At 41.0% G+C, this 18012-nt stretch overlaps 2 protein-coding genes across 18 annotated transcripts in view; both read left to right on the forward strand.

The window, feature by feature from the left end:
- LOC110522300 (RAC-alpha serine/threonine-protein kinase) overlaps positions 1-4788 on the forward strand; it is a 61292-nt gene extending 56504 nt beyond the window's left edge. For all 16 annotated transcript variants that reach the window (XM_090232927.1, XM_021600588.3, XM_021600586.3 and 13 more), the window contains 8 exons: positions 92-157; positions 269-337; positions 635-760; positions 882-1010; positions 1174-1388; positions 1450-1537; positions 1641-1743; positions 1945-4788. In XM_090232927.1, coding sequence (XP_090089053.1) covers positions 92-157; positions 269-337; positions 635-760; positions 882-1010; positions 1174-1388; positions 1450-1537; positions 1641-1743; positions 1945-2024 — 876 coding nt within the window. In that variant the 3' untranslated portion in view covers positions 2025-4788. The remainder of the gene's footprint in view (positions 1-91; positions 158-268; positions 338-634; positions 761-881; positions 1011-1173; positions 1389-1449; positions 1538-1640; positions 1744-1944) is intronic.
- Positions 4789-6881: 2093 nt separating this feature from the next.
- Positions 6882-18012, forward strand: part of LOC110522307 (centrosomal protein of 170 kDa protein B) — a 32407-nt gene continuing 21276 nt past the window's right edge. For both annotated transcript variants that reach the window (XM_036975888.2, XM_036975889.2), the window contains exons 1-2: positions 6882-7166; positions 9279-9416. In XM_036975888.2, the coding sequence (XP_036831783.2) occupies positions 9312-9416 (105 nt within the window). In that variant the 5' untranslated portion in view covers positions 6882-7166; positions 9279-9311. The remainder of the gene's footprint in view (positions 7167-9278; positions 9417-18012) is intronic.

The raw sequence follows: 18012 nt of genomic DNA on the forward strand, positions 1-18012 counted from the left end.
GAGTAGACGAGTGTGTGTGTGCGTGCGCCTAGTCTGTGTATACTGGTATTTCCTTTTCTTGGATCAAGCTCATCTCCTTAGTCTTCTCTAGGATGAAGTAGCACACACTCTCACTGAAAACAGAGTACTGCAGAACTCCAAACACCCCTTCTTAACGGTGAGAGACCATTCCATTGGTGTGCAACAGAAACTCTGTTCCCTCTGTTTACTGTTATACTAATATAAATCGGTAACCTAATTGTGCTCTTCCTTCATCCGCTCCATAAAGGGTCTGAAGTACTCCTTCCAGACGCACGACCGCTTGTGTTTCGTCATGGAGTACGCCAATGGAGGAGAGGTGAGTACTTTGTTACATTTTACCTGATGTAAAGGCCTTATCGGTGAGGTGGAATACTCAGAACATTGCAGATGGACTGTAATGAATAGAGTGGACGTGATTCCTTGTCTTTTTTAAAAATTGTACCTTTATTTAACTAGGCAAGTCGGTTAAGAACAAATTCTTATTTTCAATGACGATCTTACATGGTAGACGATCATATGATGGTGAACTTAATACCGGTAAGGTTGGGGGAAATGGTTCGTATTTATGTGACTGTAAATTGGATTGCCACAATAACCATCTCTTTCAACCCAGCTGTTCTTCCACCTATCACGAGACCGTGTGTTCTCTGAAGAGAGGGCCCGGTTCTACGGAGCGGAGATCGTGTCGGCGCTGGACTACCTCCACTTGGAGAAGAACGTGGTTTACAGGGACCTGAAGGTGACTTAGGGAGTCGTGAAAACATTTTGCAATGGAAAATACAAATGTTTTTTTATTGAACAAGTTCAAGAAGGAACCTCCCTGTTCTCGAACTCACCTTATGAAACCCTCTCTACTGTAGCTGGAAAACCTGATGCTGGACAAAGACGGCCACATAAAGATCACAGACTTTGGCCTATGTAAGGAGGGCATCAAGGACGGGGCCACCATGAAGACCTTCTGTGGGACACCAGAGTATCTGGCCCCTGAGGTAAACACCTACCCATCAACCCTTTCCTTCAACTGATCGAAAACTATCAGTGAATCAGGACCACTACCATAGACATAGGTATGAGTTTAGAAAGCCCTTCCAAAGGATCTACCACCCACCTGTACATGACGCTCATGTTCTACCTCCCCTTTCCAACACACAGGTGCTGGAGGACAATGACTACGGCCGTGCTGTGGACTGGTGGGGTCTAGGTGTGGTCATGTATGAGATGATGTGCGGTCGGCTGCCCTTCTACAACCAGGACCACGAGAAGCTGTTTGAGCTGATCCTGATGGAGGAGATCCGCTTTCCTAGAACCCTGGGCCCCGAGGGAAAGTCCCTGCTCTCTGGCCTGCTCAAGAAGGACCCCAAGCAGAGGTAAGGGGGGTGTGTGTGAGAGTGTGTGTGTAAAAGTGTGACTGTGTTTTCCTCTATTTAGGTTAGGTGGAGGGCCTGATGACGCCAAGGAGATAATGCAGCACAAGTTCTTTGCTGGGATCGAGTGGCAAGATGTGTACGAGAAGAAGGTATCATATCCTAAGCTTTCTATGTGTTGTCATTGTTCTCATGGTGATGGCAAGTGTTACGACAGGCAGGTGCCCACTCATGACTCCTCCCCTTTCCTCTCAGCTGGTCCCGCCATTCAAGCCCCAGGTCACCTCGGAAACAGACACCCGCTATTTTGACGTGGAGTTCACCGGGCAGACCATCACCATCACTCCTCCAGGACAAGGTACCCTCCCTCCCAACTCAACAAAACGTTGCTTAAAGATTTTATGGATTTATGGGACATCAACTCCCCTTAGTTGACTTAGCAGCGTTTATACTACTAGATAATCCACAATTTGACCTTGTTTTGTTTTTTTGCTTTGAAAGATGAATGTTACTTTTTAATGATTTGTGCTCTAACTTTCTCTCTCTCTTTCCTTCCCAGATGACAGCATGGAGTCTTTCGACAGCGACAGGAGACCCCACTTCCCTCAGTTCTCCTACTCTGCCAGTGGGACAGCCTGAACCAAAAACCTAGCCTCCCTCTCTTCTCCTCACTCTCTTATGGACCATACCCCTCTCATCCTGACCCCACACATACCTCTGACCAGAACACATCCTCACAGGCCATCTATGATCTCTTTTCACTTTTATTATTTTGCTGTAATTGTTGGGGCACATCTCAATTGTCTAGCGTGGCTTCTTATCCTGGTCTCCTCTTCAGATGGACAATGAGAGAAAGGCCACTATAAACTATTGAGAGTCAACCTTGGTGTCACCAGTGTTTCAAATAGCATACTTTTTGTGCTTAAGGGGAGGTTTCTGTTGCCTGCCAAAAGCAACACACTTGGACACAGTGGTGGTGACTGACCTACTTAATTCTTCATGGCAGCATGATGTTCCTGTCAATGATACGTATGGCGCTAGCCTCAAAAGAGAAGCACATTCATAAGCGTTCTCTGAAAACTAGCTTTTTAAACGGTACACTATATATTTCTCCAAATGATTGTCTTTATATTTTGATGGAGCAAAGGGAAACATCAAAGCGTGATCTGTAGAAATAGTCCTTCCCATCTACTAGCCACCACTGCCATTGTGCTCTGACTCCCAGGTTTTACACGTTTGCGAGAGGTAACACTAAAGCTCCACACCAGGGTTGTGTTCAGTAAGACACCACGAAGCAACAAGTTTTGAAATAGAAAATGAAAATATGTGTTCTTATTGAACAAGTTCCCGTAGCACCTCCTGTTGCCTTCTCCCATTTCGTGCCTTCTGAGCATAACCCTGCAGTCTCTCACCTCTCAAATGTTGACCTTCCCCAACACACACACCTTCTAGTAGGAGTAAATGCTATAGAACTGAAATGGAGTCTATGGAATGAGCCGTCTCCTTTTCTTCAGTGTTCCTGGCCTCACCACCTTGCCTAAGTTGTCCTTAGTGACTACAGTACAATGTAGAGAGGACAGTTGGCTCTACTGGATCACACCATCTGTAAAGTGGTGAAGCACAGAGTGGAATTCACAAAATGATGTGTGGATCATAAAGGACATTTTTGATGGGTGTATTGGCTACATTAATGTTTAGTGAAATAGATGCTTTCATGAGAAATCATGTGAATAGCAATCTTGTTTATTCCTGTAAAGTTGCTGCTGCAACCACAGTAGGGGAGGTATTTTTCTGATACATTTTATGGTGAAATGACTAGGTGTGTGTAACATGCATGCATGCATATACACACACACACTTGTTTTTTCTAGAAAGGTCACTCCATTTACCCTGTGAACAAATGTTGAGTTGGTCCCTGGTTTATGTTTTTCTATCAAACACGTATACTTCAAAGTACATTGAAATGAGAAGTAATATAACTCACTTTTTATATCTAGCAGAAAATCATGCTAGCTACATGTTGATAAAATAAATCAACTTGTTGAAAACAGATGTATTTTTCTACCAGCATGCCATTGAATGCGCACACATGCATAGCTTAAACTACGGAAGAGTCTGAAGCTCACCTGCCTGTAGAGTTAAAATGTTTTAAAAAAACAACTATTTACCAACCAAGCAGTTTCTCCACAAATATTATCTATTATTGAGAACAGTCACAGTCTGGACAATGTATAACAAAACTCTCATCAATGATCCAGTTCTTGAAAATATTCTGAAGACTGTTAGCTTGGTGGAGAGTTTGTGCAATAACACAGTGCCATAGTGAGGGGAAGGGAGGTGCAGACATAATTGTCACTGGCGTCCTCGTGAGGGCAATGCCGAAACAAAATAAATGGTTTGAAATGAATATCTGTCTTAGCTAGAACTGTGACCAAAGTCTTATTTAGTTTGAGAGATTTACAACCTTACCCTCTGCTTTGTTTTGCCCTGACCCTAATCGGAGTAGCACCGACTGAAGCCTGGATAATATCATCTGAAAGGCATGTACTGATTCGAACCTTGGGATTGAGTGTACAAAATTAATTGTGTGAATGTTCTGCCAACAAATTGACATTTTTTGCTGTTAGTTCTCAACAGGTAGCCTATTCTGTGATTGTTTGTGTACATTTCCTTTTTCTATTGTTTTGCAATCCTTTCCGGTTATTGGGTGTTTTCTCTGCAATGCTTTTAGCAACATCTCAGTGACTGTTACAGTACCTTTCAGACCGACTGCTACTGTACATAGACCGGTACTGTTGCATGTGAAACACACCAAACAGGCTGTGACTGACCACAATCGAGGAAGGATGACCATTTTATTTTGTATGTATTTTTGTGTGTGCACGAGATTGTGCGGACAGGTCTGTGAGGGCAACAATTCAATGGTCCTAATTGAATCCAAGTGAGGATATCTACGTTTAGCTTTAAAATGATTGACTGTTCAAGAATTAAGAGGATAATTGACTTTGTCCTGATCCACCAGATTCTAGGTTTGTCAAGTGTTAAGGCCTTTAGTCTGAATATAAATTATTTCTAGAGGAAATGGTTTGAAATTTTCACAAAACAATACAATTGATAATTAGTGGTAAAGAAATTGTAAATTGAATGTAAAACATATATTTAATTGTCACATTACAGTTTTGTATATATTTTTTTAAATCATTGACCTAATTGTTGCTTATCGACAGGTGTTAAGAACATTTTCAAACTATTTCTATTTAAGTTATTTCATTCCCTTTGCCCCCTTGGTAGATGAGAAACTGAACAATTGAATGCACCAGCTTTTGTGAACAAATAACATTTTCCCTCACTGTGTGTGGTATTTTTCATTGGAATTCAGAAATAAAGATATTTTTGGGACAAAGTGATTTTCGATTCTTTCAATTAACTCTAAGCTTCCCACTTGTATACAGAGTATCAAGTAGCCTAAAAAAATATTGTCCAGCACATAATTTGCTGACCCATCCTCTGGATATCTGTATTGGGCTGACAATGGAGGTCCAGAGCCAAGTGTAGATGGCCCAGAATAGGGAGCAGATGTCCAGGGAGACAGTCCAGTGTGTTTTAAGGTCCAGCTGTGAGCCAAGCTGGGTGCTAGAGCTTGATGTGGATGGAGCAACATATTAGACAATTGCTGAATTCTCAGTTGACCCCAAGCCCCCTACCTTCTAAAGAAATCCTATAGATCTGAAGGATGTTTTGCATTAACATTTTGATGCTAATTCTTCAAATAGTTCCTCAAGGAAGGCTCTGTTTCAGCAAAGCCATATGGCGTGCATAGTGCGCCATCGTCTGGCTCAAAAGGCAATGCAGTCTCATTGTATTTAGCCAATGGTGAAGGTTGCACTCACTCTATGAAGTTATTCCTGATAAACATCGCCCCATCTTGGATAAAGCTAAATGATCACAAAACACACATGAAAGGTTAGGCATTAGACTGTTGGCACATGTTGCCAAATGAAGCATCTAAAATCATACATGACGTCGTAGTTTTACAGGAGACCGATTGAAATCACAATTTATAACTGACCATGAACAGAAATTACACCAACTAGAAAATGATTTTTACTGAAGTAAATGTGGTGTGCTTGCTAGTCTTTAAGTATTTATGGCTGTAAAAGGGTTTTCATAGGCTGTGTTATAGTGACCTATTTTGGGGTGGTTTTTAGGTGTGGAGTTATTATAGTGGACTAGTATAGTTAGCAAGAGTGAGTACTATATCATCATAAGCATGTGTTTTTAAGCTCTCAAAAATGTTTTTGTTTGAACAGTCTCAATGGTTTCAGTTTAGAATGTTGAAGCCTGCATTCCACCATTGAAATTAAAGGGGATACAGCAAGCTTTATGGGTTATAAAGTAGGAAGTTCTGAGTCATTCTGCTGAAATAGATAAAAATTAGTGGTGAATCCAAATTTGGCCTTTAAGGTCCATGGGGCTTTTATGCAAATGTAAATAGCAACTATCCTTTGTAGCTTTAACGTTTCAAGTGGTGAATTCAAATAATTTTCATTAAAGCCTATGGAGTTTTATGCAGATTTAAAACAATTCTAGTTCAAAAAGTATTTAAATGGTATCAAAAAGCTGTATACAAGCACACTATTCCAGACCGGTCTGCACGTTTTAGCGTTTCTATATTAAATGGAATGGTATTTTCTAGCTTATTCCAGATTTCTTTCCCATTCGTCTATGACCCCTGAAATGCATTGGGATTTATGTAAATATGATTGTAGTGTGAAAACTATAAGTAATATAATCAAAAGTTGTTGTTTTTTCAAGCAACTAGACCAGTGCCATATGAACTACCAACATCAAAACAACATTAATGCATGCAGCATCGAAACAACATTAATGCGTGCAGCAGCATCAAAACAACACGCATTAATGTTGTTTTGATGTTGGTAGTTCTTACGGATTTTTGCGCTAGAGGTTACAGCGGAAAAATAATAACTATGAACAGTTTCTAAAGTTGTGATTTGCTTTCAGCAACCACATCGAATGAATAGCCGACTGTTGGCTACTACATAAATACGGGCGCGTGGATTTACAGGCCACCCAACAGGGCGTGGTAAAGACATGTAGCCTAGCCTAACCTGACAGTTTGGATGGGATGAGAAAGCATACCCTTTTGGCCTACGTGCAGTCAATATCCGTAATAATAACACGTGCAACATTTGAAATCATGTCAGCATCTCCAAATTTGCTGTTAGTCTACACTACAATATTAATGTATTATAAAGGAAACAAAAGACTTGACGACATCACAGAAAGTGACCAATGTCCCTCACTTGAATAATAAAAAATAAAAATATATTTTCTATATGCAATGCTATTTTCACAGGAATCCTCAACAAATTTTCGTTTGACATCGCTTGATAATCTTTATTTGAGATAGACATAGCTAAATTCCTGTATTTGGCCTTCTTTACAGCAGGTGCACCACCCGATTAAGCAGCGTTTGATATTCGCATCTGGTGGTGTTGCGTCAACAACCTGCCGAGAGCTTGGAGGCGGCGCTGGTCCACGGTCGGCGACTCTCCGTCACAGACAGAAATGCCATAACAGCAGCATCAATATCCCCACCCGAAGTTCGCATGTTATTCACCTGGACCCGCGTTACGACAATGATTTCAAGCCACATTTGACCACAAACTGTCAAGGGATTGCGCCAAGGCTGTTGCTGTCTATTTGGTGGTGACATCGTTTGTTGCTTTCTGGTGTGGAGCAGCATCTGGAATATTGTAGGTAGGTCGCATGACTGGGCAAGGATTTCTGTAGTAGAAAATTACGTTGGTTTATGATGCCAGTAGCCAAGGCCTATCTTTGGTGTGGTCGGCGCGGATATATTTAGGGTTAAAAGGAGAAAGATCTAGCTCGTCCGTGCTTCAATGAATGGGCCAGCAGCCTGCTACAGACTAGTATTGGCGTTTAACACGCATTTTTAATGTTACATTGTATCCAAGCATTCTGTCCATGGTATTTCCGACAGTGACACCCTCTGCTTATATTATGCTATAGCGCCCTATATAGGATGTGTAAATATCAATACAGTGTATCGTAGTAGCCTATGTGAAATAGGAATAGGGCTAGGCATATAAACCAGACATAGCATCATCATTATCATCCAGTCGTCTCGGCTTCTCCCTGATCCCTGATGCATTTGGGACCACAGCTGCGCTATCTGATCGAGTTATTTCTCAAATTAAATGCTTTGGATTGAATTTTCACTGTCCTTCGTATTGGATAAACGGGTCGCCTCAAGAACACATTTAGGTTGAGCTTGAATGTAACCGGGACGGACGGTGATTCAAGTAGCCTGTATGTTTCAAGTAGGGCCTACAGACGAACGTGTTGAATCACGTGCACCCTATTACCAGCTGACACTGGCCTGTAATGGAATGTGAAAATTGATGGGATTCGTATTCTCAATATGAATAATGAATAAAATGTGTTTATGAATAATAATAGTTTATAAATTAAGTATGAAATATTAAATATAATATATTTACTTACAAATATGTTTTATTGTTCCCATTTGAGATAGGCCTAACATGTGCTAGTCAATAGGATAAAGCTTATAACATACTAATAATAGCTTACTTATCACCATATAGGCCTACATTGTTATTTTGTATATATACACTATATATTGTTTTGGGTGTCTTTAGGGCCTACAGTATCTTTGTCTTGGTGTCAGAGCAACACCATATCTGTCCATTGCTGGACATACTGTAGGCTCTCATTAAGTTTACAAGGCATCTGATGCTGTTTGCTGCTATCAAAGCCCCATTTATTCCTCAGTGAAATGGCTGTGCGGTATTGCGATCTCCTACTAGCAGTATTAACACCCCTGATCTAACACACCTGATTCAGCTAATCAAGGTCCTGATGAGCAGCTGATGAGTGGAATCAGGTGTGTTAGAACAGGGCTGGAACAAAAGCCTGAACACCCAGTAGCTCTCCAGGAGAGGACTGGCCATCCCTGGTCAAGGGTGTGGTTTGAGTGTTTTTGATACAACATGTAGCATCTTGGCCCCTCTCAGTTTCACATCCCTTGGCACCAGTACCACAGCGCCCTGTGTCATATCAGATCTGACTTCTACCCAGGGGGCTGTGGGCTTGCCTTCACCACAGCCCTAGCTACAGTACCGTTTTCTGTTGGTGACATTGAACCAATACAAAGGGCACACAGACAGTAGTTACTGATCATGCTCACCAAATTATTAATTATGGTGTCATTTAAAAATAGGCTCACAGTCATGTTTCCACCCAAGCATATCTGCCATTGATTTTTCAATGATACCAATACCACCACCCTTTCTCATGTCATTTCCTGTGAATCAGCATCCTGCTGCATAGCATTTTGGGAATGTTTTGTGAGCCAGTGAAGTCAAATAACAGGTCAATCAATTGACGTCCTGCTCCCTCATATATATATACATAGCTAGCTAGGCCTACAGCGAGCTGATGGATGTACAATGTATATTGACAGAAAAGGCATTGAAATCAGCAATTTATTGTTTGTTTGTTGAGTGGATGAAGTGCTCTGAAATGCTCTAGCCATCGTTGAACTGTATTTGCTGATGTAGCGGTATCTACAAGGCTTGGCAGTGTGCAGCACTGTGTGTGTTACCACCAAAACAATGGAACAATAAATGTAAAGATTCAATATGTGCCACAAAATGTATATGTAATGATAAATCTGTCTAGTGTATCCATTTTATGATGGAAAAAAGTTTTAACATATTTTAAGGGACAATTGGTCTGTGGTTATGGCCACCTCCCTGAATGTATACCATACTGTACATTCCATGTGTCCTACTCTGACTTACTTTATTTGTCCCCTGTGTGTCCCAGGATGCAAAGGGGTTTCCTAGGGGGCCTGTAAAGATGAGCGTGACATCATGGTTCCTGGTCAGCAGCTCTGGCACCCGCCACCGCCTCCCACGGGAGATGATCTTTGTGGGCCGGGAGGACTGTGAATTCATGCTGCAGGTAGATCACCTGTGACCCTGCCCTAAACTGAAGACCTCCTTAAAGGCTTGATGTTTATGTTACTCTAATCAAATGCATACTTTCATCCTCAGGCACAGATAACTAGAGACAACATTGTCTGCTGGTATTGCATTCTCTGTAGTCCTCTTCTTCATGAGGAAGAGGAGAGCTCTGTGTGTAAAACATGGTGACTACTAAGATCATTCAGAGATGATGTCTGTGGCTGAAGTAAAGCAGGGCAGTAGATAAGGCTTCTGGTAGTTGTGCCCTTTGAACAGTGAGTAGTCCACCCAGTCAGACAACCCTCTTTAGCCCTCCTCAGCCACTGTCTCTTTCCTCTGTGTAGCATGAAAGACAACAAATTACTCAAAAGTCAGAAGATGTCTCTAGCTATTCTCCCTCAGAATGCATGCTCAGTTATTATCCCATCATGTCAAAGTTTGCTGTCTGGAGGAAAAACAATCTTTGACCTGTGCTTGTGTTTGTACAGTGCAGTAGCATAGACCAGTGTTTCTCGATCCATTTAATTTTCAAGCCCATGTTTTATCATAATTATTAATCAAAAGATCTGTCTGCAGTATTTTGTGGAGGTAGCACTGACTGGACCAGGCAAAGAGTATCCCACATATTCTCCCTAGTAAGGCAGGATGCTAGATACTCTAGTACGTGCAGTGTTGTCAGTGGAGGAGAAGAGAGAGTGTAGAGTGACACACAGCGTTTGATTTACATTTTAGCTGCCTGTAATGGGCAGGAGTCACAGGAGGTATTTTTGTTCATTAATTATATCAAGCTATGTAGTCTATTCATTCCTTCTTGATAAATAAATAAAACAAAAATGTTTGTTTGCTAGATACTAGCCATCTAGCCATTTTATGAAGATGGCTTTAGCTAGCCAGCTAGATAGGTTCCCAATCTCCCAACCTCATAATTAGCTACCAAGCCATTTCAGGCTATCAATCAATTTAGAGTAGTTTGTCTAACTATCTGGCAAGGTTGCTAGACTATAGAAAAGGAAGTAATTACTAAATGTACTAAATAAGACTCACATTCCTTTCAATCTTTGAACCCGATTTTAGCAGAGAAGCATATTTAGTTTCTTTAAATGAACAACCACCAGTCAGTTGGATACAGATAGCTCAAGAGGTATGCTTAAATATGCAGAAAAATACTTGATTTAAATGTAATCAAGTACCTTATGATAATATCATTATATTTGTGTATTAATTATGATGCTATGATATGTGTCTGTATTGATGATGTACTGTGTTGTAATTTGGATATAATATCCTAGTAATGTTAGTGTAGAATATTGAGATGTGTGATTTACAAAAGTCAGAATGACACCCTCATTAAAATGAAATGTAAACAGGCAACTGGGTATGCTTAGTGAACCTAGGCAGAAAAATCGTTTTTAAATTTTTTTTTTTTTTTACATAGAATTCGGCATAATGATTATCTCACTAGATTGCAGCAAAAAGCTATTTAAAGTTCTTGAAAAATTTAAAATTCTCCAAATTCACCCAGTCCCTTACCTCATCACATGCAGTGCCTTCAGGATTCATACCGCATGATTTATTCAACATGTTGTTGTGTTATAGCCTTAATTAAAAATTGATTACATTTATTTTGATATCACTCATCTACTCACAATACTCCATAATGACAAAGTGAAAACATGTCTTCAGAAATTTTAGCAAATATATTGAAAATGAAATACAGAAATATGTCATTTACATATGTACAGTAGAAGTCTGAAGTTTACATACACCTTAGCCAAATATATTTAAACTCAGTTTTTTACAATTCCTGACATTTAATCCTAGTAAAAATTCCCTGTCTTAGGTCAGTTAGGATCACCACTTTATTTTAAGAATGTGAAATATCAGAATAATAGTAGAGATAATTATTTATTTCAGCTTTTAATTCTTTCATCACATTCCTAGTGGGTCAAAAGTTTACATAAACTCAATTAGTATTTGGTAGCATTGCCTTTAAATTATTTAACTTGGGTCAAACATTTCGGGTAGCCTTCCACAAGCTTCCCACAATAAGTTGGGTGAATTTTGTCCCATTCCTCCTGACAGAGCTTGTGTAACTGAATCAAGTTTGTAGGCCTCCTTGCTCGCACACGCTTTTTCCGTTCTGCCCACAAATGTTCTATGGGATTGAGGTCAGGGCTTTGTGATGGTCACTCCAATACCTTGACTTTGTTGTCCTTAAGCCATTTTGACACAACTTTGTAAGTATGCTTAGGGTCATTGTCCATTTGGAAGACCCATTTGCGAGCAAGCTTTAGCTTCCTGACTGATGTCTTGAGATGTTGCTTCAATATATCGACATAATTTTCCTACCTCTTGATGCCATCTATTTTGTGAAGTGCACCAGTCCCTCCTGCAGCAAAGCACCCCCACAACATAATGCTGCCACCCCCGTGATTCAGGGTTGGGATGGTGTTCTTCAGCTTGCAAGCATCCCCCTTTTTCCTCCAAACATAACGATGGTCACTATGGCCAAACAGTTCTATTTTTGTTTCATCAGACTAGAGAACATTTCTCCAAAAAGTATGATCTTTGTCCCCATGTGCAGTTGCAAACCGTAGTCTGGCTTTTTTATGGCGGTTTTGGAGCAGTGGCTTCTTCCTTGCTGAGCGGCCTTTCAGGTTATGTCGATATAGGACTCATTTTACTGTGGATATAGATACTTTTGTACCTGTTTCCTCCAGCATCTTCACAAGGTCCTTTGCTGTTGTTCTGGGATTGATTTGCACTTTTCGCACCCAAGTACGTTCATCTCTAGGAGACAGAACGCGTCTCCTTCCTGAGCGGTATGACGGCTGCCTGGTCCCATGGTGTTTATACTTGCTTACTATTGTTTGTAAAGATGAATGTGGTACCTTCAAGCGTTTGGAAATTGTTCCCAAGGATGGACCAGACTGTGGAGGTGTGGAGGTCCACAATTTTTTTCTGAGGTCTTGGCTGATTTCTTTTGATTTTCCCATGATGTCAAGCAAAGAGGCACTGAGTTTGAAGGTAGGCCTTGAAATACATCCACAGGTACACCTCCAATTGACTCAAATTATGTCAATTAGCCTATCAGAAGCTTCTAAAGCCATGACATAATTTTCTGGAATTTTCCAAGCTGGTTAAGGGCACTGTCAACTTAGCGTATGTAAACTTCTGACCCACTGGAATTGTGAGACAGTGAGTTATAAGTGAAATAATCTGTCTGTAAACAATTGTTGGAAAAATTACTTGTGTCATGGACAAAGTAGATGTCCTAACCAACTTGCCGAAACTATAGTTTGTTAACAAGAAATTTGTGGAATGGTTGAAAAACGACTTTTAATGACTCCAACCTAAGTGTTTGTAAACTTCCAACTTTAACTGTATTTACATCCCTTAGTCAATACTTTGTAGAAACAACTTTGGCAGCGATAACAGCTCTGAGTCTTTCTTGGAGAGTTTCTAATCCACACCTGGATTATGCAACATTTGCCCATTATTCTTTTCAAAATTCTTCAAACTCTGTCAAATTGTTTGTTGATCATCGCTAGGCAACCATTTGTAGGCCTTGCCATAGTTTTCAAGTATATTTAAGTCAAAACTGTAACTTGGCCACTCAGGAATATTCACTGTCTTCTAGGTAAGCATTTCCAGTGTAGATTTGGCCTTGTGTTTCAGGTTATTGTCCTGCTGAAAGGTCCATTAATCTCCCAGTGATGATTCCTCTAGGATTTTTCTTGTGCTTAGCTCCATTCCATTTATTTTTTATCCTGAAACTCTCCAGTCCTTAACAATTACAAGCATTACCATAACATGATGCAGCCACCGCTATGCTTGAAAATATGAAGTGGTACTCAGTAATTTGTTGTATTGGATTTGCCCCAAACATAACACTTTTTATTCAAGACAAAAAGCTAATTTCTTAGCCACATATTTTTCAATATTAATTTATATATTTATATATTTTTATTCTGTACAGTATTGTGGAGTAACTACAATGATAGGAGAAAACTATCAGAGCCATTCATCTCTGTCACTATTTTAAAGTCACCATTGGCCTCATGATGAAATTCCTGAACGGTTGGTTTCCTTCCTCTTCGGCGACTGAGTTAGGATGGGCGCCTGTATCTTTGTTGTGACTGGGTTTATTGATACAGCATCCAAAGTCTAATTAGTAACTTCACCATGCTCAAATAAATATTCCATGTCTGCTTTAAAAAGAATGTATCTACCAATAGGTGCCATTCTTGTGAGGCATTGGAAAACCTCCCTTTGTGGTTGAATCTGTTTTTTTTTAATTCACTGCTCGACGAAGGGACCTTACCGTTAATTGTATGTGTGGGTCCATACAACTTATGTGACTTGTTAAAGCTACAATATGCAGAACTACCTCTGCCATTTCCTGATTGGTAAAATTCGAATAGTTAGCCTAATTTCAGTGTATGTGACTAAACAAACAATAGAGAATACAGTGTAGAGAATCATTGTACCATCTAAACCGCTGTAAAATAAAAAAATAAAAAATATCCTTTCAATAACCTAAAATATTGTATTTTCAGCTGTTTTAAGCTGGTGTACAAAACCAAAAGTAAAAGATGCAAAAACAAAACTTAAGAATAGGAAGCATAGAAATAGCAAATAGAACAGATCTACAGCTTCCTAGACTTGCTTTCAATGAGACTGACAGATCTATAACTCACTTGTCAATGTGAATTTGGTAGTGTCGCCCAAAAAGTTACATATTGCAGCTTTAAGCCTAATTTACCTCCTGAACATATTTCAAATTTGCCATAACAAAGGGGTCAATACTTATTGACTCAAGACATTTCAGCTTTTAATTTTGAATAAATGTTAATACATTTCAAAAACCATAATTCCACTTTGACATTATGGGGTATTGTGTGTAGGCCAGTGATAAAATACAAAAAACTCAATTTAATTTTAAATTCAGGCTGTAACCAAACACAATTTTGAAAAAGATAAGGGGTGTGAATACTTTCTGAAGGCCCTCTAAAATAATGGGTGCATGGGCTGTGTTATGCTAAAACCTTTTTTAGAACAATCTGATTGACTACCATACTGTAGGAAGGGGCAGCAAGAAGGGGAAATGGACATCAAGCATCACAGAAATCAGGAAGCATACGCCTCTCAACAAAGGACTCTTATGTTGGGATGTTTAATGAGATGGTGTACTGTATGTCGAAATTGGTTGTCGTCCGGTTAGGGCTAGTGCTCTGTCTGTCGGCTGGAGATCACTACCTTATTGATATGTGGGTGGAACAGCAACAGTGTTATTTACATACTGCTATTTATAGCCAGATTGGTGTCCCATTTCACTGCATAGCTCAGACAACTGTACTGTGAAAGACACGACTGGACTTTGAATTAGACGCTTTTTTTATTGGCTTTTCTATTATATGTGTCAGCCTTTTGTCAGTCAAAGCCTCAGCCCTGGATATTCCAAAAATCAACACTTGGATTTCAATACAAAAGATACACTCTGGTTAATCTTTCTAAAGACACCTTTAGAAAGATTAACCAGTCATCCAGTTGTCTTGAACCAGAACTGCAGTGAAAAAGAGGCCATTAGAGCACAGTGTATATATATACAGTGGGGAGAACAAGTATTTGATACACTGCCTATTTTTCAGGTTTTCCTACTTACAAAGCATGTAGAGGTCTGTCATTTTTATCATAGGTACACTTCAACTGTGAGAGATTTTTAAGTAATTAATTTGCATTTTATTGCATGACATAAGTTTTTGATCACCTACCAACCAGTAAGAATTCCGTCTCTCACAGACGTGTTCGTTTTTCTTTAAGAAGCCCCCCTGTTCTCCATTCATTACCTGTATTATCTGCACCTGTTTGAACTCGTTACCTGTATAAAAGACACCTGTCCACACACTCAATCAAACAGACTCCAACCTCTCCACAATGGCCTAGACCAGAGAGCTGTGAAGGACATCAGGGATAAAATTGTAGACCTTGCACAAGGCTGGGATGGGCTACAGGACAATAGGCAAGCAGCTTGGTGAGAAGGCAACAACTGTTGGCACAATTATTCGAAAATGGAAGAAGTTCAAGATGACGGTCAATCACTCTGTCTGGGGCTCCATGCAAGATCTCACCTCGTGGGGCATCAATGATCATGAGGAAGGTGAGGGATCAGCCCAGAACTACACGGCAGGACCTGGTCAATGACCTGAAAAGAGCTGGGACCACAGTCTCAAAGAAAACCATTAGTAACACTACGCCGTCATGGATTAAAATCCTGCAGCTCACGCAAGGTCCCCCTGCTCAAGCCAGCGCATGTCCAGGCCTGTCTGAAGTTTGCCAATGACCATCTGGATGATCCAGAGGAGGAATGAGAGAAGGTCATGTGGTCTGATGAGACAAAACTAGAGCTTTTTGGTCTAAACTCCACTCACCGTGTTTGGAGGAAGAAGAAGGATGAGTACAACCCCAAGAACACCATCCCAACCATGAAGCATGGAGGTGGAAACATCATTCTTTGGGGATGCTTTTCTGCAAAGGGGACAGGACGACTGCACCGTATTGAGGGGAGGATGGATGGGGCCATGTATCGCGAGATCTTGGCCAACAAACTCCTTCCCTCAGTAAGAGCATTGAAGATGGGTCGTGGCTGGGTCTTCCAGCATGACAACGACCCAAAACACACAGCCAGGGTAACTAAGGAGTGACTCCGTAAGAAGCATCTCAAGGTCCTGGAGTGGCCTAGCCAGTCTCCAGACCTGAACCCAATAGAACATCTTTGGAGGGAGCTGAAAGTCCGTATTGCCCAGCGACAGCCCCGAAACCTGAAGGATCTGGAGAAGGTCTGTATGGAGGAGTGGGCCAAAATCCCTGCTGCAGTGTGTGCAAACCTGGTCAAGAACTACAGGAAACGTATGATCTCTGTAATTGCAAACAAAGGTTTCTGTACCAAATATTAAGTTCTGCTTTTCTGATGTATCAAATACTTATGTCATGCAATAAAATGCAAATTAATTACTTAAAAATCATACAATGTGATTTTATGTCTCTCACAGTTGAAGTGTACCTATGATAAAAAATTACAGACCTCTACATGCTTTGTAAGTAGGAAAACCTGCAAAATCGGCAGTATATCAAATACTTGTTCTCCCCACTGTATATATATATATATATATATATATATATATACATATTAAGTTATATATATATATATATATAAATATATATATATATATATATACACTGCTCAAAAAAAATAAAGGGAACACTTAAACAACACCATGTAACTCCAAGTCAATCACACTTCTGTGAAATCAAACTGTCCACTTAGGAAGCAACACTGATTGACAATACATTTCACATGTTGTTGTGCAAATGGAATAGACAACAGGTGGAAATTATAGGCATTTAGCAAGACACCCCCAATAAAGGAGTGGTTCTGCAGGTGGGGACCACAGACCACTTCTCAGTTCCTATGCTTCCTGGCTGATGTTTTGGTCACTTTTGAATGCTGGCGGTGCTTTCACTCTAGCGGTAGCATGAGACAGAGTCTACAACCCACACAAGTGGCTCAGGTAGTGCAGCTCATCCAGGATGGCACATCAATGCGAGATGTGGCAAGAAGGTTTGCTGTGTCTGTCAGGCCCTACCAGGAGACAGGCCAGTACATCAGGAGACGTGGAGGAGGCCGTAGGAGGGCAACAACCCAGCAGCAGGACCGCTACCTCCGCCTTTGTGCAAGGAGGAGCACTGCCAGAGCCCTGCAAAATGACCTCCAGCAGGCCACAAATGTGCATGTGTCTGCTCAAACGGTCAGAAACAGACTCCATGAGGGTGGTATGAGGGTCCGACGTCCACAGGTGGGGGTTGTGCTTACAGCACAACACCGTGCAGGACGTTTGGCATTTGCCAGAGAACACCAAGATTGGCAAATTCGCCACTGGCGCCCTGTGAAAGCAGGTTCACACTGAGCACATGTGACAGACGTGACAGTCAGGAGACACGGTGGAGAACGTTCTGCTGCCTGCAACATCCTCCAGCATGACCGGTTTGGCGGTGGGTCAGTCGTGGCATTTCTTTGGGGGGCCGCACAGCCCTCCATGTGCTCGCCAGAGGTAGCCTGACTGCCATTAGGTACCGAGATGAGATCCTCAGACACCTTGTGAGACCATATCCTGGGTTCCTCCTACTGCAAGACAATGCTAGACCTCATGTGGCTGGAGTGTGTCAGCAGTTCCTGCAAGAGGAAGGTATTGATGCTATGGACTGGCCCGCCTGTTCCCCAGACCTGAATCCAATTGAGCACATCTGGGACATCATGTCTCGCTCCATCCACCAACGCCACGTTACACCACAGACTGTCCAGGAGTTGGCGGATGCTTTAGTCCAGGTCTGGGAGGAGATCCCTCAGGAGACCATCCGCCACCTCATCAGAAGCATGCAGGCACGTGGAGGCCACACACACTACTGAGCCTCATTTTGACTTGTTTTAAGGACATTACATCAATGTTGGATCAGCCTGTAGTTTGGTTTTCCACTTTGATTTTGAGTGTGACTCCAAATCCAGACCTCCATGGGTTGATAAATTTGATTTCCAT

This window comes from Oncorhynchus mykiss, chromosome 4 (assembly GCF_057628025.1).
Source record: "Oncorhynchus mykiss isolate SJ-2025 chromosome 4, ASM5762802v1, whole genome shotgun sequence".
NCBI classification, from domain to species: domain Eukaryota; kingdom Metazoa; phylum Chordata; class Actinopteri; order Salmoniformes; family Salmonidae; genus Oncorhynchus; species Oncorhynchus mykiss.